The following is a 26002-nucleotide window of genomic DNA, read 5'->3' as shown; positions in this document are numbered from 1 at the left end:
CTCTGCAAGTGTGAGAATCCTTATTTCACCAGCTGCAGGTTTAACAAGACTCTTCTTCTCCCTAGGGAGAGCACAAGCTCTGTTCCCAAGGGGACTTTGTCTTCCATATGTTTTTTGCCCTGGACACAGACCAGCTTTGTGGTGGAAATCTCTACTCTTCCTCATCACTTCTCTTGGGTTTGGGAGGCCAGAAACCCTGAGTTTAAATGATTTTGGCATGAAAATAAAGCAGTTTTGGAGTGCATAACTGCAGAGGGAATTAGCAGGTGGGAAGAGAGGACAGAGTGAAAATTACTTTGTTCTTAATAGTTCTGGAGTCTAACTCCCGTAAACATCTCCCAAAGAGCATGGATTCTGATCCTGAGGATCCACAGGTACCTTTTGTCAAGTTCCTCTCTCCTGACAGCTGAAGTGAGAGTGAAAGCCAGAAGAGGTGAAGAAAAATGTCTGTCTCCAGGGAAAAAAATACAAAACAAAATGTAACAAAAGCTACCTATGCTTAGAGCAGGTAAAATGCAGCTTTTTCTGATGTGAGTTTGAAGCCAGCTACTGCTGCCAGCCCTTCCTGTGACCACCAATGGACAGAGAGTACTTTCTGTCAGGTTTTGTCTCAGAGGAAGCTACCACACTTGTTGCACACTCAGTGTAAAATAGTGAACTAGTTTCTAGTCAGCTTATTCTCTTTCCCTACGTCCTTGTCTTGAAAAGCAAGGCAAGAGGTGTCACTTTGGCAAGAGGTGGGGTGAGGGGAAGGTCCCTCCACCCTCACAGTGCAAAATGATTGTGGACAGTGAGCCCTTGCTGTGAGCATGGATTCAGCTGACAAATAAGGGAGAGCTGATTTAAGGCATCCATTGCTAATAATTAAAGACACAGACTTAGCTGTGGTGTATTAAAGGGCAGTTTATCACCAGAGCCTGGGAGTAGCCATGTGATCATTTCTGGGATTTGACCTGCCTGTAAATCTGATGGGCATGTTTCCATTCTCATGGGTCAACAAAATTATGTTTGGGAGACAACAATCCAGCAAAGGTTTGCAAAAGTGAGACCTGATGAGTTTCAGTTCTTTCATTTGCCTTTGATCAAAACTGTAGAAACACTTATTCCTCAGATATTGGGCTTTTTTTCCTGTTTATCAGTATCCTACCTTTTAAGACATTGTGTCTTTCATGCAATCTGGAATGCCTTCAGCTGATGATTCACCTTACATGTTTATCCTAAGATGAGACTAATTACCCTCTGGAAAAGCCCACTGTCTTGGGCATAAAAGGAAATTGGGCTGAGTAGCTCAGACAGGGGCATAAATTTTATTTCCACTGAAGTTAAAGCAGATGAATACCTTCAAGTACCACATACTTAGACTGAGTTGTGCAAGTAGATTTCCAGCACAGTTCCTTTGGTGCTATCTAAACCAGGAGTCCTCCTTTTCTGGACCACGGAAATGCTTGGGGTTAAGTAAAAGCATAGAGAAGGGACCTGTCACTTGCATTTGTCCCCATTAAGAAATACTTTAGAGCCACTCTTTTATCCACAGTATCTTGTTTGATTTTGGGTTGCCTTCACAGTATTTGTGAAAACTTGTCTCTGCACTTGACTTTTAGTTGCTATCATGTGAAAATATTGAAGCTGGGAAGAGAATGGATGAATAATCAAATACAAAATTGTGACTTCGTCCAGAATGTCTCTCCCTAGGGCATTAATGTGTGCACCACCAGCATGTCCATCACTATTGGTTGCACAGCTTTGCAGGTTATTAATAAATAACCAAGATAGGCAACATTATTTGCTGCAATGTGCTGTCAACCCATTTCCTTCAGCCAGCACTTGGACTGATGGTGGCTCCTTGATGCTTCTGTTTTGCAGATGTTGTAGATTTTTCCAATGGAAAGGCTGGTATTTTTGTTGAGCTTTTGTTTACTGCTGTCCAACACACAACAAGCACCATCGTAAGTACATTTTATTATCAATTCTTCAATCCTAACAAGTCTCTTGAAAGGGATGGTAGGAAATATTCTGTCTCTTGATAGAGAATCAACAAAGCCAATTTCTTGAACCACTGAAAATTTGTGTAGCCTTTAACAGATATGAAGTAAAAAGCTTAAAACTGTCCTTTTAAAGGAGAGATCTTCTCTCAGGTACCAATAATTAAAAATGTCCTACTAAAGCCTATTGTTCACTCTGTTATTGCTCTTTGCTCATCTATTGTTTGTAGCATTTATTGGATTGAAAAATCTTGGGGAAAAAACCTCTGTAATTGGTTTATACATTTCAGAAAGCAAAGGTTTCACTTTTGGGACACCTTCAGTATTCTTCTAGCAAGATGGTGGAGATTTACATATAAATCAGACCTTGTGTCACCTTTTGCTAGAGCCAACAGACTCTGAGTGAATGAAATTAAATATCAGCTTTATTCCCTGATTTCTATACCTCACCTTTCATTTTATACATTTAAGAAAGAAATATATTTTCAAAAAGTAAAAAAGATAGTTCAGCCAACCCATTCTGATAATAGCAAAATTATTTACCGTTCATTTTAGAAGTCTTCTGCAGAATAATAATTTTCCAAAAGCAATTTTCTTGAGCTCAGAATTGTTCTTTTTCTATGTGACACCATATATGAAGAGACAGGACTTGGCTCTTCACACAGTTCTCTGATTTTTATGTGTAAAATAACTTGAAAAAAATGAGAGAAAGGATAATGATCTACATTTTAAAGGTCATTAAATCAATTGCTAAGAAGCACCAGAATAGATTTAAGAATGAAGGAAAGTAATAAAGAGAAAAAATAATAAATCCCAACAAGTTTAGCCTCCAACTCAGCCTTTCCTGGGGCTGTGGTGTTAACTTCTGTGGTCTCTCATCTCCAGCATTTCACAGTGATATTGCAATGAACATCAACTAGCTGTAACCCCATACATATGATTATATACGAAATTGATACTTCCTGACATATTAAAACATATGATGGCATAATGTGGGTGAAGATGATGATGAAGATACATAACTTTGTAGCATTAATTGTGTATTTATGAATATGTATTCATTGTCTTTCAACGCATGGCCATGATTTGTTTCAGAAATTTGACTTTATAGAGCTTTCTTCAAGTTACACCAGGATATGAATTGCATTGGTAGTCCCTGGGACATATTGCAAGCTTTCTCCCCTCCTATGTATGTATGTTTTGTAGCACTTAAAAAGGACAGTTCAGAATTTGGAGATCAGTCAGAGAAAATTTTCATCTTTTAAACTCTACTCTGACTAACAGGGGTGATGGATTAGGTGATCTCCACAATTCCCAAGTTTAGCTATTCTGTTAAAGTCTGTTTTATCATTAAAATTCATATTGTTTGGACATTTATTGAACATACTGGACAATCTATTTCTCTGTTGTTTCAGATTTCTAATTACTGCCCCAAATGTGGTGCATTTGGGCACACAAGAGACAATAACAGTTCAAGTCCATGGGGCACAGAGCCCTGTGCAAGTTACTGCATACTTCAAAGATGAGACAAAAAATCAGCTCCTGTCAGAGAGGATCTTCTTTAACCTTAACCAAAATAATGGCTACCAAGAGATGAAAAAAATAATGGTAAGTCTGCCATCATAATGGTGTAATTTTTTTTACTTGGTTGGGAAAACACATAATCTGTAGGCAGAATTTGTTGGAACAGAGACAACACTAATCCACAGAGACACATGACAAGACACCAATTCCAGTGACATCAGTGCCGTGTTCACTCAACCAGCTAATAAAACAGTGCTTAATGTCATTTCAGTGGGGATTGTGAATATTCTTTTGTGCCCATATAACAAGTGCAGGATTTTGTCACATGATGATAAATGAAATTTAATTTAAACACATTTAATTGTTTTATCACTCTTTGCTTTTCTGCTTTACTTAAACTACAACTGCAATCATGCCTTTTGCTTTCTACTGGCCATTTTCCAATATAGGAAAAACCTTTAAAATTTTTTAAGTTAATTCTTTACATCCTTCATTGCATCATTTGCTTCTGACATCATTGTTTAAAGTCTGGCAGGATTTAGTTCAGTAGCACTAGTCTGGACTATTTGGTTGGAAAACAGCACTCAGGAAGGTTCAGTTTAGATCTGGTTGGTCATTCCCAAAGCTGACAGCTGAGCTGGTTCAAAGCAGGTTCCTGTTGAGAGTGATATTTAGAAGCATCATATTAAACTGTATGAAGTAAAGCACCAATGTCATAACCAAGATTTTAGCATAAATAGAGATTACAGGATATGTGGTAACTGGAAATCAACTGGCATGAAGGCTGCAGAAAAGTCACCCACCTTGAGTTATTGACATTGGACAGAACAAAATGTATTTCTATGATGGAAAATGAAGAATCAGATAGTATTTCTACTTGAAAAGAAATATTCACTTAGTAAAAAAGATATAACACCCAGTGACAAAGATATTATTGGGAATCTTCTGCTGAACAGTGCTAATAAGATTATTTAAGCAAGTCAGCTGTTGTGGGGCCTCAGCCATGTGGTCCCAAAGTTACCAGGCTCATCTCTGACTCTGTGGGGTTTTCCCTTTTGTTCCCTTCAGGTCAAGCCAGGGGCTCTGCAGCAGAACGTGTTCAAGAAGAGTAATCTGCCACATGTTCTGCTGGTCACTGAGAGCAAGGAGCTTCATTCGGCTGCCAAGAGCACTCGCATCCTCCTGTCCTCCAAGAAGGGCTACATTTTTATCCAGACAGATAAGCCCATATACACACCAAGTTCCCAAGGTTCAAATGCAAATGCTGCTCTTCAGGTGTTGAATATTGGTGTTGCAAGGGCATGATTAGGAAAAATAATAATGACCCTGCTGTTCCTGCAGCCAGGGCTTCTTCAGGGTCTGCTCTGCACATTGCAGCAACCCCTGTGGAAATACCTCCAGAGTCAGAGTCACTTTAAAGGGAGACAGGCAAAATCCATTGCTCCTTTGTATTCAAAAAGCTTAATAATGACTTTCCTTTGGGAAAAAAAAAAAATGAGAAATCTGCCAAAAAACAAAAACTCTTCTGCAACACCAGCAATAAATTACCTTTGCACTTTAAGACCACCACTGCTTTGTTACTTACCAATTTAATTAAATAACTAAAGATGGAAGTAAGAAGAGGTTTTGAGTTTGGTTTCAGGCCTCAACTGCAGAAGGAATACAAAACAGTGTGAAGTTCCCTGAATAATTTTCAGAATTTGCTTCAAAAATTTACCTAGTTTTGTATCTTGCAAAGCCTATGGAAGAATGCAATTATTTTTTGAAACTTGTCAGATTTCTTTTCATGAAAAGAAAGTGTTTTATGTAAAATTCAGTAACTCAGTTTACAGCTTACAATAATTAGTATGTAGAAATGCCTGAAAAAAATATGTGAACATATTTATTCTTCTGTTAAACAGTAAAATACAGGATCTTCATCCTGGACAATGCTATGAGGCCAACAGATGACACGGTTACAGTTGCTTTGCTTGTAAGTATGGGAAAATCCTGCTGATGTGTGCTTCTTCAACACAGGAACTATGGAAAATTTTCATAAAAGAGCAAAACTATGGTTATGACTCCTCTCCAGAAATCAGTATGAGTTATCTCATAGTGAGAAATGTCTAGTCATTTTTGGCCCATGTAGGGAGCATGGAGGGAAACATGACACGTGAGTGTAAAAGTAGGAAACTAAGCAAAGCATTTTCTCTTCCATAGGACTAGTATATGGATTTGAGCTTTTGGATGTAAATGTTTGACACCTGGTGCATCATTTAAATGTTTGCTTTCTCTGTCTTAACAGAATTCCAAAGGAATGGTGGTTAAAAAGTCAGACCGGAAAATAAATGCAGTGTTTGGCGAACACTTTGATATACCTGACATTGCTGAGTATGTTACTGCTGGGTCTTCTGCATTGAAACCTGTAGATTAGCAATTTTAACTGATGAAATTCTTGAATTACCTTTCAAAATTCTCTTTCTTTCACCATGGGGAAGATATTGAGCCTATGATTAATATTTTTTTTACTTTTAATTACCTCATCTTGGAGAGATGAGTCCAGAATTTCCTGTTAATCGCTGCAATTAACAACATGTATCCTGGTAAAGAACAATTCAACAAACTGCTTAAATATCTGTTCAAACATATGGCTGCATTCAAGAGAGCACTTCTAAAAGGGCTAGTCTGCAAAGTGTCATTAATTATCTCTGATTTCAAGCAGTCAAGCTTTTACTTACTATTCAGTGTCTTCTGGCATGCTAGGTTGCTTTTGATATCTCAGGGAAGCTAAGCTGTAGGAAATGTTTGATCAGTTCTCTGTTTCTGAGGACTTTTCAAAGGTAGTGGTTTGCAAACCTGTTCTCTTGCACTTCCTCATAGAGCTGAGTGTTTCCTAAGACATTTGGAAATGTGTTGCTGGCTCATCCCAGCAAAGAGTAATCCATTAATTAATTAGTTTGGGATGATATCAAAGCAAAGAAAATACTATAATTCAGTAATAATTTATATGTTGGCATAATAAAATATCTGAGGAATTATAATTAACTATTTTCTGCTGAATCTGGATTTTAGGCCTGGAACTTGGAAAATCAAAGCCTGGTTTCATCAACATGAAATGTCTAATGTTTCCGCTGAATTTGAAGTTAAAAGATACGGTGAGATATCATTAAATTTGCATTATAAATATAAGAAGTTATCACTGTGTGTTAAAAGATATACTGCAGTGATTAAACCTGGCTGTAGTTAGGTACTAAAGACAACTTTCATGGTGTTTCAGTGCATCATTGCTACCTCTGATGCACAGAAGAAAAACTCTGGGTTTGTGTGGCTTTCACTTATTTTTAAAAAAATAAACACCTTTGTTTTTATACAGATTTAGTAACTTTTTTAGCAATGTTTTAACATTTTATCACAAAACATTGGAAGGGCTCTCCTACTGCAAAGAAAAAAAAATGATACAAGCTCCATTTTGAAGTCATTGCAATTCTGGCTGAAATTTTCACTAAAGACTATGATTTAAAAAAAAAAAAAAAAGCTCATTTTCTCTCAGTAGACTTCCTTGTGGAAGTTTATTAGGGCTATTCCTATACTCAAAACACTTTTTTTTAAAGGAAAATAAGGACCCTGAGGAGAAAGTAAAAATATAAAAATTTAACAATTTGGTATAAGAAGTGACTTGATTTATTTACACTGAAATTACATCTGCTTGTAAAATTTAGTGTGGGTTTGTTGTTTTAACAAACAACAAACTTTTGTCTTAAAGACAAAAGAAAACCTTAAAATAAACCTTAAAAATAACAACAACAAAAAAAAGACAAAAAATACCAAAAAATTGTATGAAAATCTCATTTTAACAAAACTCATTTTGCCTCAGTTAGTGGAAGTAGCAGAAAAGTGAAGATCACTGCATCCTCTCCCAACACCTGCAAGCAGGAGCAAGTCACTCTGATATATCTCCAGGACCAAGTAATTTGGCTTTATAGGAGCAAATTCAGTGTGACACAGCTGATGCTGAGGAGCTCCCATCCACACTTAGCCCATTTCAGGGTGGGTGTAGTTCAGCCTGCTCCTAGTCCAGGGCACATTACACTTATGAGCAATTAGAGTTTATCTTCTGGCTTGTTTTCATTAGAAGTAAATAAATTAATTTTGTGTGCTTGAAGACTTCTCTACTAGGTGAAGCAAAGCAAAATAAGGGGAAATGATCAGGGGATTTTCTTCAGAAGTGCACTACTAATTCAAACTAAAACATCCCCTCAGTGCAGCTGCATCCTCTCAGTGTGTGTTGCCACATGCCAGGAGTTTAAGGTATCTTTGAAACTTACTTGTCATGACCTTTTGCATTCTTTTTCTCATGCAGAACTTCCAAGTTTTGAAGTCAAACTCATCCCACTTCATCCATACTACCACATCTGGAACGAAACCTTTGTGTTTGATATCGAGGCAAAGTAGGTGTGCTCAGAGCCAGGCTGTTTTAGGAGGAAAATAGGCTGATATGAGTTTTGTGACTACTTCCTTTTTCTTGTCATTAACAGTTAATTAGCTTTTGGCTTTATTTGGATCTGACTAATCCTATGTACTCTCTGTTTCCACTCCTGACTTGAGACATCAATGTCAAGTGCTACCTGGGTCCAGATCATGGTCATCAGGCTGGAACAAGATTTTCTGAATATTTCAGTTTGCTAGCAAAGTTACTTATGTAGGATTCTCCTCTGTTTTTCTAATCAAGGTTCCAGGCAAACCAATCACCTGGTTGTGTTTATACTTCTTAGTTTCATCATTTAGAAACATTTTAAAGCCTCCAATGTGCTACATAACGTAATTCAAGTAAAGCTGGATTCAAGTTTGGGTATGGAATTTTCTCAAAGCACAGTGAAGTTTGTAAGTAATAACCTAGTGCTTGTTTGAGAGCAATGGTTTTATGCAGAAAGCCTTGCAAGTAGATAAATACAATTAACAGAGGAGTTTCCATGACCATCACAGCAGATATATCCATTGCTGCAGAGCAGTGCACTGCTCTGGATGTGCCATGGCTGCAGAGCCCTCAGACTGGCCAGACCATGGGACAGGGCTCAATGGAAAATGAATTACACCTGGTCCAGTGCCAAATTAAAATGGCATCAAACACAGAGCAACTTGGGAAGGCAGACAATGAAAATATAGCCTATGAAAATATTTTTAATAAAAATTTTTTTTTGCTGTTGAATTTTCAAGTTTCATAAGAGTAGAAATGCCAAGAAACTGCCTGTTAGGGGAATGACTAAATCAGAACTTGATACCTTTTTTTCTTTCTTTTTCTAAAGAGGAATAAATGTTATTAAATGAGAACAGGCAGGTGGAATCAGCTGGCCTTCTTTCATAGTTGGGAGAAATCTATTCAGTTGCAAAGGAGCGAGCACTGTGGATTCTGCCTGCTGTCCTTAACTCTGCTGGTCCTTCCATTCCCCAGAACACCTTGAGAGAGCAGGCAGATCCTGTATCCACCTCCTTTATCTTGGCTGAACAAACTCAACATTTCCAACATCCTCTTGATGACCTTCAATTCTCCATTTGGTTCTATCAATTATTTAGTCATGATCACTTGATATTGTGATATGAAGTGATTTCAAATCACCAGCTTCAGTATTTTAATCCTTTCAAAAGTTTTCTCTATGCTATTGCAGCACTCTATTTTGAGTTTATGAACTTCATATATATTTGACTCCTCACTAATATCATAATTTTTTAAGAAGAAAAATTGATGTTCCTTTCTCTATTGGAAAAGGTCCTAGTGGTGCTACACAGGCCTGCGTGACTTTCATCAAAATCAGCATATAGAATTCCTGATAATTGAACTTATTTCTCTGAACTGGCCATGCATGTAATGAAATTACTTGGTGTATTGACTGTTGTTTCCCATTTATTAGCTCTGGCATTTAATGCAGTTTTCATAAGAGCTGCCTCTCTGTTGGCTTTGTTGGTATAGATCAGTGCTGCTGATCAGGTCAATTTGCAAGAAGCTTTGTTTAAACAAAAAAGGACATTACAGGACTGAGGTAAAGCAGGATTTCCACAAACAAAAGACAGCACAGTGTCCATGGCAGGTCTCATGTAGCACCTGCACGTGGTGCTGCCAGAGGTTGCCATCTGCCAGGCTTCCTTGAGTAAGGAGCCAGGTGCACCAGCATGCCCTATCCTGTCTCCCCATAACCTTTATGGAATGTTCAGGGGTGCTCTGGCCAGATGCTGACCTGGTAAATATTTCAGTCAAAAGAAGACCCTATGCTGTACTGCCTAAATCTGGGGCAGAGGGTGTCCACTCTACACAGTGCAGGTGTTAGAATATCAGCAGGGAGGACCTTCCTCCTGTAGGTCTTTAGATATACCAAATATTTCATATCAGTCTCTGAAATTATTCTCTGATACCTTATTTTTTATGCTCTGCTCATGAGGTGTCTCATACAAAGGAATTAGCTGTTCATCCAAGATAAATAAAGTGGATGCCTCTCTTGCTTCCTCTGAATGGGATGAGTTGTGTAAGAACTCTCTGTGCAACTGAAGTTCTCCTTAATTTGTTAAAAAAAAAATTGACTCTAGTGCAAATTTTTTCAGATTATGTCTCCCCATGTGATTCTGCAATGTGATTTACTATGTATATATACATTTGCATTTGAAATCACCACTTGGTACACAGATCAGTAAAAGTTTTCATGTTTGAGTTACAAGTAAACAGGCTTAATTTTTGTTTTCTAGCTGTTACTTACAAATGGTATGCTTACAAATATTCCAGGGTTTTTTCCATATAAAATTATTAGTCTGACTTATTCTTTCTTTTTATTAAAATAATAATCCCTCTCCTGGCTTTTCTTCCTTCCAAAGACACTCTTATGGGAAAGAAATTCAAGGTGCTGCATATGTGCGATTTGGCATAATCAATGAAAATGAGAACAAAATATTTATTCCAGGCCTGGAGCAACAGCTATCAGTAAGTATTCAGTGGAACTACTCTGATTTATCCTACCTGAGCTGAATATTGTCAGAAATTCTGGCAACTTAGAAGTCCATAATACTGTAGTCATGATATAAGCAACACTTCATTTCTAATGGCAACAAACCACTAAGGGCTGTCTCTTTCCTTTTATTTTTTTTCCCCCACTTTTATTTTAGATCCAAAATGGAAAAGGAAGAGTTACTTTAAACACAACACTTTTGGAAGAGAAATTGGGAAGGAGTATTTCCACTCTAGAAGGATTTCATTTATATGTTGCTGTTACCACTGTAGAAACTGCAAGTGAGTACAGTAGGGCTTAGCTGATGCAGTCTGTTGTATGCATGACAGGGTAAAAAGGATGGGCCTTTCCTCTCTACCTTGGAGTGTTAAAGTGGAAAATAAGGATGTTGAAATATATTTCTAAGTGCATTTAATTTAAAACAAGCCAGGTAATTAGTTTCTTTAGATGTAGCTGTGGATAGTGGTGTAACTAGATATTAACGAGAAGAATTATTATTGTAACTAGAAAAATCTTGGATGGAAAGCAGTTGCTCAAGATCCAAGTTGCAGAAGATGACATTAGGTAGCATTAACTCTTGCCAGTAGCTGTAAATGAAAACAAAATCTTTCAGAAAATTAGATATCTCAGGTATGCAAGTCCACAGTTAGTGCCCCCATGGCAACACATACTGTTTGATGTTAACAGGTGGTGAGATGAGGGAAGAGGAACTCAGCAGTGTGAAGTTTGTGAGATCTCCTTATGTTGTTGATCTGTCTCACACCAAAAAGTATTTTGTGCCTGGAGGCCCCTTCTCTGTCATGGTATGTAGTGTTCTGACTGTGTCTGTCTGCCTCCATAGCAATTCATTTATATCTTCCCTCTTTCCTTGTCTGATCTAGTGGCAGCTCTGTGGGACAGAGACCTTCAATAATTCCAACACAAAGCTACTATTTGTGTGTCTGGTTTGTCTCATTTCTGCATACTCAGAGCCTGAACAGCCAGAAAATGCTAGTTTTCTGCTCTAGAAGTCATTGTGAACTGTTGCCCTACAGAGTTTTATAAGACATAACAACCTCTTCCTCACTTCCATATCAAAAGATTGAAATAAGAATACTGTAACAAATTAATCCCACATCAAATTAAAATCCTGACATCTAAAACAGGTTATTGTCTTTTTTAAAAAATGAATTTAAGTTTTTGTGTCTTGAAACTTCACATATTCATGTTTTTCTAGAATTTTCAACAAAGAGTTAAAGTGAGAAATTTACCTTATAATAGTTAATGACAAATATCTCTGGGATCTGCTTAGACCAAATAGATGCTGGGTGAGAATCCTGGGGCAGCTTGTAATCTTTACTCACAGATTTTTACCTTAACTGAAGTCCAGATTGAGTCAATTGTTACCTCCTTTTCTCAAAGCTCAAATTTTTGAATGCTGACATATACAGTTTTATATTTCTTCTCAGTTTATAAAAATTATAATTATAAATTATAATTGCTTCTTGTTTGTGGGCATTTTTTAAACACAGGATTTCCTTTAAATAACAGAGCTTTTTTTTCCCCCAATAGGCATCTGGCACTTTTTTTGATGGCACTCCTGCTGCCTTTCTCTTTATCACTGCCACTGTTACCTTGCCTGGAAAACCCCCAATGAAGAAGACTGCCTTCTGTAATGCAGAGGGTCTGGTCTCCCTTACATTTGACATCCCCAGAGATGCTCAAGTGCTTGAAATAAAGGTAAAGAAAATGCAAACGTCCTTGTTTAGAAGTATCCCACTGAGAATTGCTCATAAGACAATTCTGAATGACTGTGAAGATGATCAGTTTTCATCAAATTAGCACAGTGTGGAACATGATTTCTTACACCACCTGTAGAGCTTTGTCCAGATCATGTAAGATATGTTAGAGAGACCAGGGACCAAAGGGATGTCTCAAGTGAAGGACACTGTTGTCCATCAGAGGCTTGGGAGTACATGCAATGGTTATGGTGGTGCATTTTTGTGTTTTGGATGTGCATTTTCCTGGCATGAAGGACAGAAATGGGACTGTAAGGAACATCACCATGCAAGGTGACAGAAAATTATGGGAAGAAAGTGAAGGAAAAAGTCCTGAGCAATGCAAAGGGTAAGCTACATCTGCCAACTCAGAGAGTTCAATTATGTGCGCAATATAAAATGGGAAAAAACTTATCTGAGTACAAAATTGTGGGTTTTGACCCATTGATTCTCATTTAGAAAGAGCCAAGGGTTAAAAATACCAAATACAAATACAGCAGGAGGCAAAATGGGGTGAGAGAATAAAGTAATTAAAATCCTGGGGTTTGGTGCCTGGTTCTGCTAATGAGGTCTCAGCAATGATTCCTCTCACTTCACAGCATTTTCCAAATAACCTGGCACAATATGAATTATTGGTGACACTGTACACTGTCTCCTATGGGACACTTTACTCACTCTGTCCTTTTCTTCCCTGACAGGTAAAGGCTGAGGAGGGTAAAGAAAGGTTAGAATCAGCTGAAGCCACTATCAGAGCTGAAAGATACCAGTCTGCTTCCCCGAACTACCTCAGCATCAGCATCCCACACACCATTGTGGCACCTGGAGACACCTTACCCATCACCTTGAAAGATATTCATCAGTCTGGCAGTGGAGACATTGGCTATTTCTATTATATGGTAAACAGAATAGTATCATAGCAGTAATTGCTTTTAGAAATTATATAACCTGGAACATTTACCTAGTTATTAATACGAGGGAAAACCAGGGGGATGCACAGCAAAGGGCAAGTGGGATGATAAGTGTTCTGGCACACCTGACCCACCAAGACAGGCAGAGGGAACTGGGCTTGTTGTCTTTGGTGAAGAGCCTAAGAGGGAGTTAATAGCAACCTAAAACTGCTTGAAGAGGAATTAAAACATAACGAAGACAAGATTTCCTAGGTGGTGCCATGCAATATAACAAGGGACCAAGGTTAAAAATTACAGGCTGGAAGGTTCACTTTGGAAAAATCTATTAACTAGTGATGAATGCGGTGTTGGAAGAGGTTCCCCAGAGAGTTGAGGGATTTTGAACCTTAGAAAAATTCAATACTCTTCAAGAGAAAACCATGTCTCACCTAGTCTTACCCTGGTGAGGTCTCATCTTAAAGCAAGCAGCTGGACTAGAGGTCTCCACAGGTCCCTCCCAGAAAATATATCTCTGATTCTATTTTCTACCTTTGCAATTATTTTTGGGGCACGTAAAATGCACAGTATTTATTTTGCTGAATGAGACAAATGTGTTCATGGGTACATTCCAAGAGTGAAACTGTTGAATGGGAAATGTGTTTAATCCCCTTCTCCCTCTCTTTGTCCTAATTTCCCTTGGCAGCCTAAATTTCACAGGATGATAAGTGCCAAGATAGCAGTTCCCATTTTTTTTAATAGAACTCTGATATATTGGAATGGTTGTATCCCTAGGAGTTATATTTAGGTTTGGGGGTTTGTTTTCATTGGATGACTTATCACAGGGTTGGAATTGGTGCTGCCAGGCTCTGGGAAGGTGTAGGGCTGGGCAGGAGGGTATGTGGGAGGGATGGTGGCAGACACTGCTGCAGCTCAGCAGGGAGGGTCTCTCCCAAGCTTTGGTCACCTGAACAAAGGCAGTGAGGATTTCAAGCCAGGCCACAGCATGCTGTGGTTTCTCCCTGAAACCCGTTTGTTGTGAGTTTAGGAAAGCCTCATGTGTTTTGTTCAGGGAAGAGCACCGTCAGTCCTGACACTGTGTCTGTTTTTCATTCTTCTGAAAGCCCATGAATATAGTTAACACAATGGAGGGAGGAAGGAGTTAAATAGAGAAAGATGGGCTGAAATCAGTTAAAGATCAGTCTGTGATACTCTATCCTGAAACCTCCTGCTCAACCCTTTCTCACCATCTGAAAGATTCAGTACTGATTACAGATTAAATAATGCAGATATCCTCCTGGGTGTGATGACCAGTCATTGCAGAAGACAAAATTTAGACTACTATCTGGGTACCCCTTCTCAAGCTGTAAGACTGAGTAGAGGGGGAAAGATATGGGTTCAAACCTGAGCCACGAGACCTGTGCAGCAGAGATTCACCACCACAGTGTGCAGGTCTCCTCCAGGCTACTGGTATACAGCTTGGGAGTTAAAACTGTTAATGCTATAAGAAGAGAATATATTTTAAACAGAAATTGCCTCAGAAAAAAAAATTTAAAAAATTATGTGCAACATAACGCTCTTTCTGGGGTTTAGTCACAATATTTGATTTCTGTCTGTTTCTGCCTTGCAGGTTGTGGCAAAGGGACAAGCTGAGCTTTTGGGAAGGGTCCCATCCTCAAACAAAGTGATAAACCTTAAAATCACAGAGAAGATGATGCCTGCCTTTCGCTTTTTAGCCTACTACTTCATTGGGAACCAGGGCCGTCAAGAGATCGTTGCTGATTCCGTGTGGGTGGATGTCAGGGATGCCTGCGAAGGAAAGGTGCTTTCTAAGCTCATGGCTTCTGTCATTGCATTCTAAAACAAAACAAGCACATGAGGTACCTGCAGAGCAAGTGCAGGACTAAGATCAAAAAGTGAAAGACATTTCATTTTTATTGAAAAGGAGTCATCAGGATTGGTGCCAAAAGGTATAGCTCAGAAAGGCTCCCAGGTGATGACTCAAAGGGATGAAAAACAATTTTGTACAGACCCTCCCTGTGAGTGTCTGTATATTAGAAATCCACAAGAAAACATTCATAGAATTGTTGATGGGGCAGAATCTCATTATAGCTTTGTCTTTTTCTAGTGATGTATGTCACATGAAAGAAAGTGAAGCCATTTATTGGGGAAAAACTGTGAATTTGAAGTAATTTTTCAAGCTTTTTAATTTCTGATAAAAGTAATTTTCTGAGATTTGCTAACACTTCAGAAACATTTAAAAAAAATTAGTTTACAGGGAAAATGAAGTGTGGGTAAAGTCCTTCCTTCTCCTCCTTTTTGGGACCATAAGGTAAAATGAAAAAAACAAGACATAGGAATTTTTCTCAATAGCATGAAACACAACAGCTTAAAATTGCCAGATGTCTAAAATTATTTTTTCCACTGAAAGTGTTTGTTTTGGAAAAAGAATGTGATAGTCCATTGGGAAAAAAAGTTTTCAAGAAAAAAATTATCTGTCTCCAACACACAAACCAATTCTTTACTTGTACAAGGACAGAATTCAGTTATGTTCATGGGCATTTTTATTAATAATTCCCTATTATTTCATAATCACCATGGCTACTTCCTCTAAAACCACAGAAGTGTCCATATCAGAACCAGACTTGTATTTACTCAGTCATGCTAAAAAATTCAAGTGTGTGATAAAAAGCAGGTAATATTATTACAGACTGGTTTAAGTTGGTTAATTTTGTACATTAATTAGTTTTTGCTGTATTTCATGGCAGTTTTGTTTCCACTGGAAACAAACAAAATTACATTGAAAACCCCAGTTCTGCAAGCCCCTTACACATACCTTTAATTCCCATTAATTCTTATTATATGTCATTCAAATTCAGTGTCCAGTATTTTGCAGGACACACCTTTTAGTTGCTCATGATTTCCTTCAGTGTGAAATATCTGCACCTACATGTTCTGAAACACAGGATCACAGGTAGAAACTCCACAAAACTGGAATATTTCCCAGCCTCTGACTGCTGACAGTCGTAGCTGACAGTATTCCTGGCCCAAAGACTCTTCACCTTTTTTTAACCAATATGATATTTTTGTTTCAATCTTTTGTATTTAGATTAAAGTGGGAACAGAGCAAGAGATATATGAACCAGCAGACCAAGTCAATTTACAGATTGAAATGGACCATGCGGGAAAAGTTGCCTTAGCTGTGGTTGATAAAGCAGTTTTTATCCTGAATAAGAAGAATAAGCTTACAGCCAAAAAAGTAAGTATTGTATCTACCAGTCAAGCAAAATTTTTTGTGACTAATGAGAGGATCAAAATCTAATTTATGGTTATTAATTGCTTAAACATTGCTTTGTTAAACTTGAAAATATTTTTCTTTTGCCATTTAGAATCTATTTAAGACAAATGGCATATTTAAGACAAATGGCATATTTAAGACAAATGGTATATTTAAGATGGGGATTTGCATTCTATGGCAGACAAGTTTGTAAACTTAAAAAAGCCTTGCTTGAAAGCACTCCCTAACTAAAACCTCTCTGAGATGTAATCTGTTTCCAAGTACAACTTACACCACCAGTTTGTCTTGCTTCTGTGAATCAATGGCTACAGGAATTTTTCTGATATATGTATAAACCCTTTACAAACATATCCAGTCCATCTGTGATATTTTATTTGGCAGGTATTTAATGCTATGAATTCGTATGATCTTGGATGTTCTGTGGGTGGTGGTGCAAATAGCATTCAAGTTTTTACTGATGTTGGTCTGGCTTTTATATCAGACACAATTCAATCCAGCATTCGGGAAGGTAAGTGTGATCTGCCCTTTCTTTACTTCAGAAGTTCGTGTAAGACCACTGCAGATCTGGGGAGGCTAATTGCTTAAAAATCAGAAACATTTTATTTTTATATAAAATCTCCCCTGCCTCTGTATTTTTCTTCTTGTCTTCTTCCACTGGATGCTGGCAGCTCAGATATCCCAGGTGGGGCTGCTGCTCCTTTGGTGACCATCTCAGCTGGAGCAGGCAGCACTTGGCTAGGGCTGGAAGATTTGTGGGTCTCTCAAATTGTGGGTCTTCTGTGAATAGAATGTGTCATGATACAGGTCTTCATTAATTATGCAAAAGATCAAGTTGTTCCTGTCATATTGTCATGACCAAGCACTTCTGTTCTGCCTTCCCAGGATATAAATGCCTGCAGGGTAACAGAAGGGAGAAGAGATCTTTGGATTTTCAGAAAAAAATGTCAGGAATTGGTATGTCTGCTCATCTGGGTGGCCTCAAAGTCTAAGCAGGGGAATGTAAAGGGATCTGTGTGGGATATAGGGGGCAAGAAGTGATGGCACAGTAAAGGATACCAAGATACTCTTAGTCCCAGTTCTTGCATTAAATGACAAAACCCAGGACAAGTGTGTGTATTATGCTGTGTGACCTGATGCATCATTCATCAAAATAGCTCAAAAATAACCCAAACTAAAAAAAAAAAAAGAAAAAATGGTTGCAAATGGAAACTAATGCTCCACTTTTTAGCCCCAAATGTGAAGCACATCTACTAGAAAACGTCAAGTCATAAGCCATGACTTCAAAATGACGTTGTATGGTCAGAAAATGTTTTATGATCCTATTTTTCCCCTCAACATTCTGCTTGGAAGTTGTGCCAACATTGATAGTTTGTGCTTCAGTTAAGAGAAGATTTATTATAGTATTTGGTATAACTTGAAAACAAAAAAAAGAGTTTATGCAAATTGACTTTTCCTTCCCAGAAAGCTTGGAGTTGGATTCTTCCTTGCTTTTGAAATCAGGCTCTTTATTCCAGAAGGAGAGCACTGCCATGGCTATTTCTATTCAGATATCTAATTCCAGCATGTCAAGGAAGCATTTTTAATTCACAGTCTGACTCAAGAGAAAGCTTAAAACGCAATATCTAGCACACTATAGAGCCTGTAATTTCCTCCTGTTTTGGTGGACTATTTCTGGGTTGGAGAATGCGTCCTAGGCTGAAGCTTGACTGTTGCAATAGAATTTAACATTAATGGCAAAGAATGACAGGATTGAGCACAATGAGCACCTTTACACTTATCACTACTTACACAGCACTAATTCTGGGCTTTAATTCTATTGCAGCCAGCAGATACCAAAACACTGATGTACAAAAATGCTGCCAAGATGGAATGAAATTAAATCCCATGAGGTTTCCTTGTGCAAAAAGGCTGGCAAAGGTGTCTGGCTCCCACGAGTGCAGGAGAGCATTCCAGGACTGCTGTGAGAAAGCCACAGCCCTCAGGAAACAGGCGAAGCAGAAGCACAGAGTGGGCTTGGCACGACGTAAAGAGCAGTGGCAAACTGCACTGCCACTTTTACCCTTCTCATGGGGGCAGGGGGAGGTCAAGGGGCGTTTTAGGGGTGTTGATCTGGGGAGGAATTGTTCACATCAGTATTTCAGAGATCCTCAGTACAGTCCAACAGCCACACAGCATTGCAGCTTCACAATGGGAAGAGGGGAGTGGGATGGGATTATTTCTTGGGCTGAGAAAAGGCAGGAATCACTTCTGGCCCCTTCAGTCTTACCAAGGAGCTGTTGGTCCCTGCCCACACCCCAGAGAGGCCACAGACAGCAGAGCAGGGAAGGGGGTGGTTGTCTGCATTTAGGGCTTTCAGTGATCTCAGATTCGTGACAATTTTATTGGTGGTATTACTATTGTAACACCCAAGTACCTCCAAAATACCATGTCATGAGAAAGGGATACTTTGGACAGGAATAATTTAGTCCCTTTCTTGTCCCCAAAATCTATCTCTGGCCTTACATGTTACGTGTTACCTCATGCTACAAAGAAAAAACCCAAACAAACAAACAAACAAACATTACTTTGCATCACAAATGACCCCATACTGAATGTAATTTCTGCTACCATTTCTCACAGATTTCCCCTTTCATCCTCTGTCTGTCACAAGTATGGGACAGTGGGAACATCTTTGCTAGCCTTACTAAAGGACAGTGATTTCTCAGTTTCTCATTTGATAGCATATAGTTACTGAAGTTGGAAAGAGGAGCTCTCTTTTTGTTCAATGACAAGCTGTGGTCATTGCTTCTCTTTTTTCAACATTTTTCTTTAATGTACAAGATGAAACACAGATGAATCTTTTCATTCAGAGAATTTTTGGTGCTCTGACAAGCTGACTCCCTGCCATACAGTGTAAGGTCAGCAGCCAGTGACTTCCAAAAAGAAACCTCGCTCCTGTTTTGCAGAACACAAAGAACATGAAGAATTATTTGATGAAACCTCTATCAGCTTGCGCAGTTATTTTCCTGAGAGCTGGTGGTGGAATTTTGAAGAAGTGGAAGGTCCTGGAAAGCATAGGTACTGTGTTGCCTGAATAGTTGAATATGTTTAAATTTGTACTGTCAAATGTATAAAAATATCAGCTTTATGTAGTATCTGATGCAGAGGACTTCTGAATATTTGCAAGTACTTTGTCTCCAAATCTGAGGGAATATGGTTTTCCTTTACAATACTCAAAGTTCATCAAATTACAATGCTTACATTTTATGCATGCCTTCTAATATGTTTTATTTTGTGGTTTTTTTAGTTTAAAAAACTTTGCTCCTGACTCTATAACCACCTGGGAAGTTCAGGCAATAAGTATATCTCCTGAAAAAGGTATAAATATTGGGGTTTTTTTCCTGGTTTTTTTGGTTGTATGGACGAATAGAGAATGTGTATTTTTTTAAAGAGAGATACAATGTTATGTGGACAAAGTAACCTCTACTGAAAAAAACATAGTGTTTTGATCATATTTACTTCTCTCTTTTATGCCACGTTAAAGCCCAGCTAGAAGTTTAGGTATAGATTTATATTTATAAAGGCAACATGGAGTAGAGTCTCAAAGATGATGGACCATACAATCAAAACTGTCTTTTATTCTTTCCACTCCATAAAACACCTACTTTTATCTTCCATATAGCCAGGAAGCTACAAGAAAGGTAGCAGTAGTAACACCACTTTTCTTTGAATAATTCTGGGACCAAGTTCTGGCCATCTCAAAGCATGGAAATCTGTGACCTCCAAGGCAGAGGAGAGCACCAGGAAACCAGCAAAGGTCCAGCAAGGGCTGGACACCAGAGAGCCCAGGTTCCCAGGTGCTGCTCTCTGGGTGCTTCTAGGAGTTGATGAGGACCATTCAGGATGGACAAAGGGTCCATCTGGTACTGTCCTCTCCCCTTTGGAAGGGGAGGCTCATCCAGGGGTGCAGAGATTGGCGCAGAGTTTAGTTTCCGAAAGCAAGGAAAGGTCACTTTGTTTAAAACATGGCCTTCCCAGGAAAACTGAGCCACATTTCACTCTCACATCATACAAGCACTCCTGCCAAGTTTTACCTGTCAAAAACCATGGCAGTGACTCCAGAGGGCAAAGCATTCATTCCTGAGATAAGTCTCTAGTGCAGACGAGTTTAAATGAGTTCTGAGTATGCATGTTTTTCTCTTCTGCTCTTTACCTCAGGGGAGCCCAGGCATTGAGTGTTGCTTAGATATTTAACTTCTATCAGCTGATGTTAAGTGTGTAATTCTCAATTCTAGTTTTTCTTTTTGTTTGTTTGTTTGTTTTTCCTCATCCCAGGGTTCTGTGTAGCTGACCCCCACACATTTGCAGTTTTCAAAGACTTTTTTGTGTCCCTGAGATTACCGTATTCAGTCAGACGACACGAGCAACTAGAAATAAAAGCAGTGATTTACAACTACCTGCCCAACGATCTCCAGGTAATGTTATCAACAACTGCTGCACCTTGCATGTGCTGCCAGCAAGATCTGTAGTTTTGTAATAATTTAATGTAAATGACCTGGCCACCCTTCAGTGCCCCCCTACAGCTCAGACACAATGTTCCCATCTTGAAAGCTTTCCCAAGGACATGATCCAGTTCTATTTGCTAATCAAACTTACTGTATAAAGATTTTATTCATCATGTTACATAGGCATATCCTTTGTTTTTGGGTACATCTTCTTGCCCTCCATTGAAGCAATCAGTTATTTGTTTGCTGCCTGTAGATCTGGGCAATATCCAAGTGCTGATACTAAAACTTGCTGACACTGCACAAAGTACACAAGGTACAGAGGTAAATTATGAGCACACCATCCAACATGTTAGCCACAAAACTCATTCTGCATACAACACAAAGCCACCTTTTTCCTTCAAGTGGCTCCTATGCAGTCCTGCATATGGCCACAGCTGTCACTGGGCTTAGGGCCTCCATCGTCCTAAGGCTGATACTCTTTTTTTCACTTCTTCCCATCTCCCAGCCGGCAGTTTGACCATTTGAAGTGCATTGAATCATGTAGAACTGGGATGTATAAAAATATACTGCCCTTCTTATTTCACTGTGGTTCGTGGATAGGCCAACACTCTGTTGGAAATTCAGTGTAATGAAGAAATATTAGCTGATTTACAGCCCTAATTAATACAGGTGAATGTTAGCAGGCCATAGGGTCACAGCACAATTTACATTGGAAGGGTCCTGCAGAGGTATTTTCCCAGTGCAGTGATGCACTAAGACTGATCCTGGGCATGGCACTGTCCCCGCAGGTGACAGTGAAGATGGATGCAGCGAAGGGGCTGTGCACTGCGGAGACCAAGGAAAAGGCTGTGCAGCTGTCACTGCTGGCTAAGGGGAACTCTGCAACACCAGCTTTCTTCTCAGTCGTCCCTCTGACTGTGGGAGAAATTCCAATCACCATCACTGCTTTCAACCAGGACTCTGGGAACAGTGATAGCATCAGGAAGAATCTCAAAGTTGTGGTAAGTATAACTAATTGAGGGCAGGCACTTCACAAATGCGCACTTCTCCTCTAATATAATGTTCACAGGCAAACAAGGATGTTGTATTGTTTGTTTAATACCTTAGTTCTCTTTTGAAATTATAAAGAAAGAGCCTTTTAGAAAGAAAAGACTTTTCAAGTGCCAACACAGCCTCATTACAGTACCCAAGTCATCTATTGCGAGCTTTTATCCATCCACACAAAAAGTGCAAAATATGAATCCTTGCACCCCTGATGTCAGGGGATAACCATATAGGTAAGAATGAGGCACAGGATGCTGGGAACCTGCTGTTGTTACAGGCCATAACTTTTGTAGATATAGACACAGTCTTGGAGTTAAATGCTACACCAAAACACTAAAAATAACTGTAAAAATAGCTTTATTAAAACTGAAACTGAAGGAAGAGGGATGCGAGGAATCAGAAGGAAAATAAAATTTAAGCCTTACACCCAAGATGTAGTCAGAATTTCATGGATTTCATACATGAGAGGTTTGAAAACATGAGTCCCTCTGTGAACTTGATTTGATGGGTCACAAAGCTGAGAATAAATTTGAACTTTAATTTTTGGGGGTTAGTTTCGGTTAAAGGAATTTCATCCATGGAAATATTTCAATAATAACACAAAAACATCAGTAAAGTTTATTAGTATTTAAATTGGAAAACTGAAATTCTGATTTGAAGGTTGAGTTTTACCTAGAGAGAAATCTCCCTTCAAAATCACTTATTTGTGCCACCTGCTGGCCTAGTACTTGGGTGGAGCTCGAGGGTTTTCTGAAGCTTAATTTCAGGTGAGAGTGCCTGCAAGGGTTTTGACTTTTCTTTCCTTAATTGTGCAGGCTGAAGGTGTTTTACAGAAAGAAGAAGAGACTATTTGCATTAACAGTGATGGTAAGTTACACAAAAGGGTTAGATACAGATGAGGTTTTGGGTAGGAATGAGGGGTGAATGATGAGTGCAGTGAAATACTTCTTAATGCACTGATGTTCCTTTGGTTAACCAGAACTTGTCAGAAATCTCTCCATCCAATACATAGCAAAAGACTTATGAAAGAAAAAACATTGAATTCTAAAGGTTTAGAATTTATTTATTTTACTTTTGTTTTTCAAGGAATTATACTTGGAATATTAATTGGGCATCTATTTAATTTACTAATGGGTTGTAAAAGATATTAGCAACAAGTTTTGTTTCATGTCTAAAATATTGCTAAAGATTGAAAACTATATCAATTTAATAAAGATACAGTTTTTTTCATAAATTTCCATTTAACATGTCTGATAAAATTTCTGTTATAAATTCCATCAGCTCTTCAATGTTTAAGGAGAAGTATATTCTAAAATTACATTGTATGTTGTTTCTTTTTAAAAAGTCTGGATGTAGATATCTATTTATCATTTATTTACAGTGAAGTCCCATACAGTGGACCTGAACAGACCATCTAACATGGTACCGGGTTCTGACAGCCACGTGTTAGTTAGCCTGAAAGGTAAATGTAATTTTTTTGTCAACATCTTCTCCATAGGTGACAAGGGACAGGCCCCTCTGTGCTGCTCATTCTCTCCTTGGTTTTGTGTTATGACTCAAATGGTCTGTGCTACATGACCAGGTCATATAATATCCCCAAGGTTGATCCAATAGCTTTTCCTCTTTCTAATTACTCCTTCTTACTTGTAGTGGATGTAATATCTTTATTAGATCCATCCTTCCTCGCTGTACTTGGACTAACATTATGGGAAATCCAGAGGTGAAAGGAAGAGTTTACCTTCTCTAATAGCCCTACACAGCATGTAGGTCTGTAGAAATCTAATTTAGATTTCAGAAATAAAATATACCAGACCCTGGTATATAATTTCTGGAGAGTTCAATTTTTCTGAAGAGGAGACATGTACAATTTTATATTCATTTAATCAAATATAGCTGTATACATACATACATATACACATGCATACATATTATAAAAAAAGTCTCTTAGCAAGTACTTTTTTAGTGATAAATATTTTTGTCCCCTCGGAAAATGTAAAATAAAGCATTTGTGACACCAAAGGTGTTGGCTTCCATTTCAAACCCCTGTTCTAAAGGACAGGGATGTTCAAATTCATCAAGCTATAAAATTGCAGAAGAGGAAAGAAAACCACACAAAATGTTTGGCATGATTAATGAAATCTTTTTATCCCTCTGTGGGAGGATCAGGGCTGGTTTGACAAGATTTTTCCAGCCCAAACCTGATACACTAGTCTTTCCTCACTTGCCTACCCTCCAGTAGCCTCAGGACTCTTTCTCCTTCATATTTCTTCCCTGTGCCAGCCTCCTTCCTCCAGCTTTCCCAGGGCCTGGCACCTCATCCTTGCCCTTCTTCAGAGTTTTATGAACTTTTAGGTAGCTAAAAACAGTATTTAATAGTGAGGAGTATCAGGCCATGCTGGAATGTCAGCCTATAGATAGGATCACCTTTCTTTCACCAATCAGTTATAAATAAGATACGTACTGTGGCTTTGTTTTGTACAACAGGGAATATTATGGACGAGCCTGTTGAAAATTGTCTGAGTCTCAGCGGAGTTGAGAAGCTGATTCAGGTGCCCACAGGCTGTGCAGAGCAAACAATGGTGAAAATGGCTCCTGCAGTCTATGCTATTGAGTACCTGGATGCCAGTGAGCAGTGGGTGAACTTTAACCCTGAACGGAAGCAGGAAGCCATCAGTATGATTGAAAAAGGTATGCGGGGAAAAACAAAGCAAGACAAACCAACCAAAAGCCAAAGGATGGGATCTTTGTTACCCAGTTTGTTGCCCAATCACAGCCACACAGAAGTGCCCCTGACAGTCCACAGACAAACGTGAGAGACAGAACTTGTGAGGGGGGCTTAGGAGACTAATTGCCAACATCTGACACTGGATGTAATTGACATTCACAGTCCATCCTCTCTCTTGCCTAATTTAGAAGCAGAAAGCAAAATCTGAGCTGATCAATGAAAACTATTTTCAGAGTAAATGGATAGCAAACGCAGTTGTTCATTCCCTCCCAATGTTCAAAATTGACCAAGATAAATCACATCCTAAAAATGCTTATTTCTCCCCATGGATCACAGACGGGGCTTAGCATGACCAGCTGGGATGTAGCTTTCTCTGTCTGTAGCTGTTAAGAGGAGTATAACAAAGGAAACTCCCACTGCTAACCACGATACAGACACTTTCCTTCCACATTCCTGTATTCATTATTACATAAGCTAGAGTTACTTCAGCAGCCTTGGGCCAACCCAGGGAGGGAGGTTCCCTAGGGAGAGGGCACCTGCAAGTCTGCTTCTGGAAGATTTCACTCCAAGACATGATCCAAAGCTGTTATAAAAAGCCAGGACCACAGTATGTGAAAATAGGAGCTAACTCAGTTGTTAATAACTCAATTATTATCCAATTGTCAGTATTGGAGCTGCTCTTTCTAACTGTAATGTTGTGCCTATGACACAAAGCAATACAGTACACCTGTCCTTGTAATCTTCCGACATGAGACACACGTTTCATCAGTGCAAACCAAGTGTATAAATAGAGATAAAAACATGCTAGCAGTTGCTGTGTGGAGGTTTGCCTATTTATCCAACACTGCCAAAAGTGACATGAGATCCTGCTAATGAGTGTTTGGCATTATCAGCATCGTTTAGTCTCTATATTATGCTTTTATTGATTCTTATTAAAGTTCAACAGTGTAGAAAATTAGTTGTGTGGCTATGATTCAAACTTTGTCAAGATAATAGCAGTCAAGATCAGAGGCCACAATTCATGTTTTCTAAGACTGTGTCTGACCCAGTAGATGATGTTTCGTATATTTTTGATTCAATGAACTATAAAGTAAACAGCTTGAAAAGTTGTCAATAATAGGAAATAATTTCCCAATATTCACTACACATAAAATATTTTGCAACCATAGGTATCTGCAGTTTTCAGGTTATCTTCACGGCTCAATTAAGTCAAATGAGACAGAGGATCTTCTAAGCCTAGTGATTTTTCTGTGTCAAATTCTGCTGACCCAGTCATTTCCTCCTTAATGCTCCAGTGAACACCTCATGAAGTCTTCCAACAGTCAATACAGAA

The 26002-nt window shown here is 38.7% G+C and overlaps 1 protein-coding gene across 1 annotated transcript in view; it reads left to right on the top strand.

Moving 5' to 3' along the window:
- The first annotated feature begins 1802 nt into the window (after positions 1-1802).
- The window catches only part of LOC146444787 (complement C4-A-like), a 40428-nt gene continuing 16228 nt past the window's right edge, over positions 1803-26002 (top strand). Inside the window, exons 1-24 of the mRNA XM_085060959.1 lie at positions 1803-1946; positions 3398-3590; positions 4575-4755; positions 5408-5478; positions 5791-5876; positions 6558-6640; positions 7846-7933; positions 10344-10449; positions 10632-10755; positions 11162-11277; positions 12026-12193; positions 12930-13127; positions 14746-14937; positions 16225-16374; positions 16795-16921; positions 17296-17367; positions 18236-18436; positions 19359-19470; positions 19700-19770; positions 20728-20867; positions 21689-21901; positions 22760-22811; positions 23326-23406; positions 24429-24632. Of these exons, the coding sequence (XP_084917085.1) occupies positions 1882-1946; positions 3398-3590; positions 4575-4755; positions 5408-5478; positions 5791-5876; positions 6558-6640; positions 7846-7933; positions 10344-10449; positions 10632-10755; positions 11162-11277; positions 12026-12193; positions 12930-13127; positions 14746-14937; positions 16225-16374; positions 16795-16921; positions 17296-17367; positions 18236-18436; positions 19359-19470; positions 19700-19770; positions 20728-20867; positions 21689-21901; positions 22760-22811; positions 23326-23406; positions 24429-24632 (3094 nt within the window). The 5' untranslated portion in view covers positions 1803-1881. The remainder of the gene's footprint in view (positions 1947-3397; positions 3591-4574; positions 4756-5407; positions 5479-5790; positions 5877-6557; positions 6641-7845; positions 7934-10343; positions 10450-10631; positions 10756-11161; positions 11278-12025; positions 12194-12929; positions 13128-14745; positions 14938-16224; positions 16375-16794; positions 16922-17295; positions 17368-18235; positions 18437-19358; positions 19471-19699; positions 19771-20727; positions 20868-21688; positions 21902-22759; positions 22812-23325; positions 23407-24428; positions 24633-26002) is intronic.

This window comes from Lichenostomus cassidix, chromosome 1 (genome assembly GCF_008360975.1).
Source record: "Lichenostomus cassidix isolate B80296 chromosome 1, HeHo_3.0, whole genome shotgun sequence".
Classification (NCBI taxonomy): Eukaryota; Metazoa; Chordata; class Aves; order Passeriformes; family Meliphagidae; genus Lichenostomus; species Lichenostomus cassidix.
Note: the sequence above shows the minus strand (reverse complement) of the source record. Positions and strands in the feature narration are given on the sequence as shown.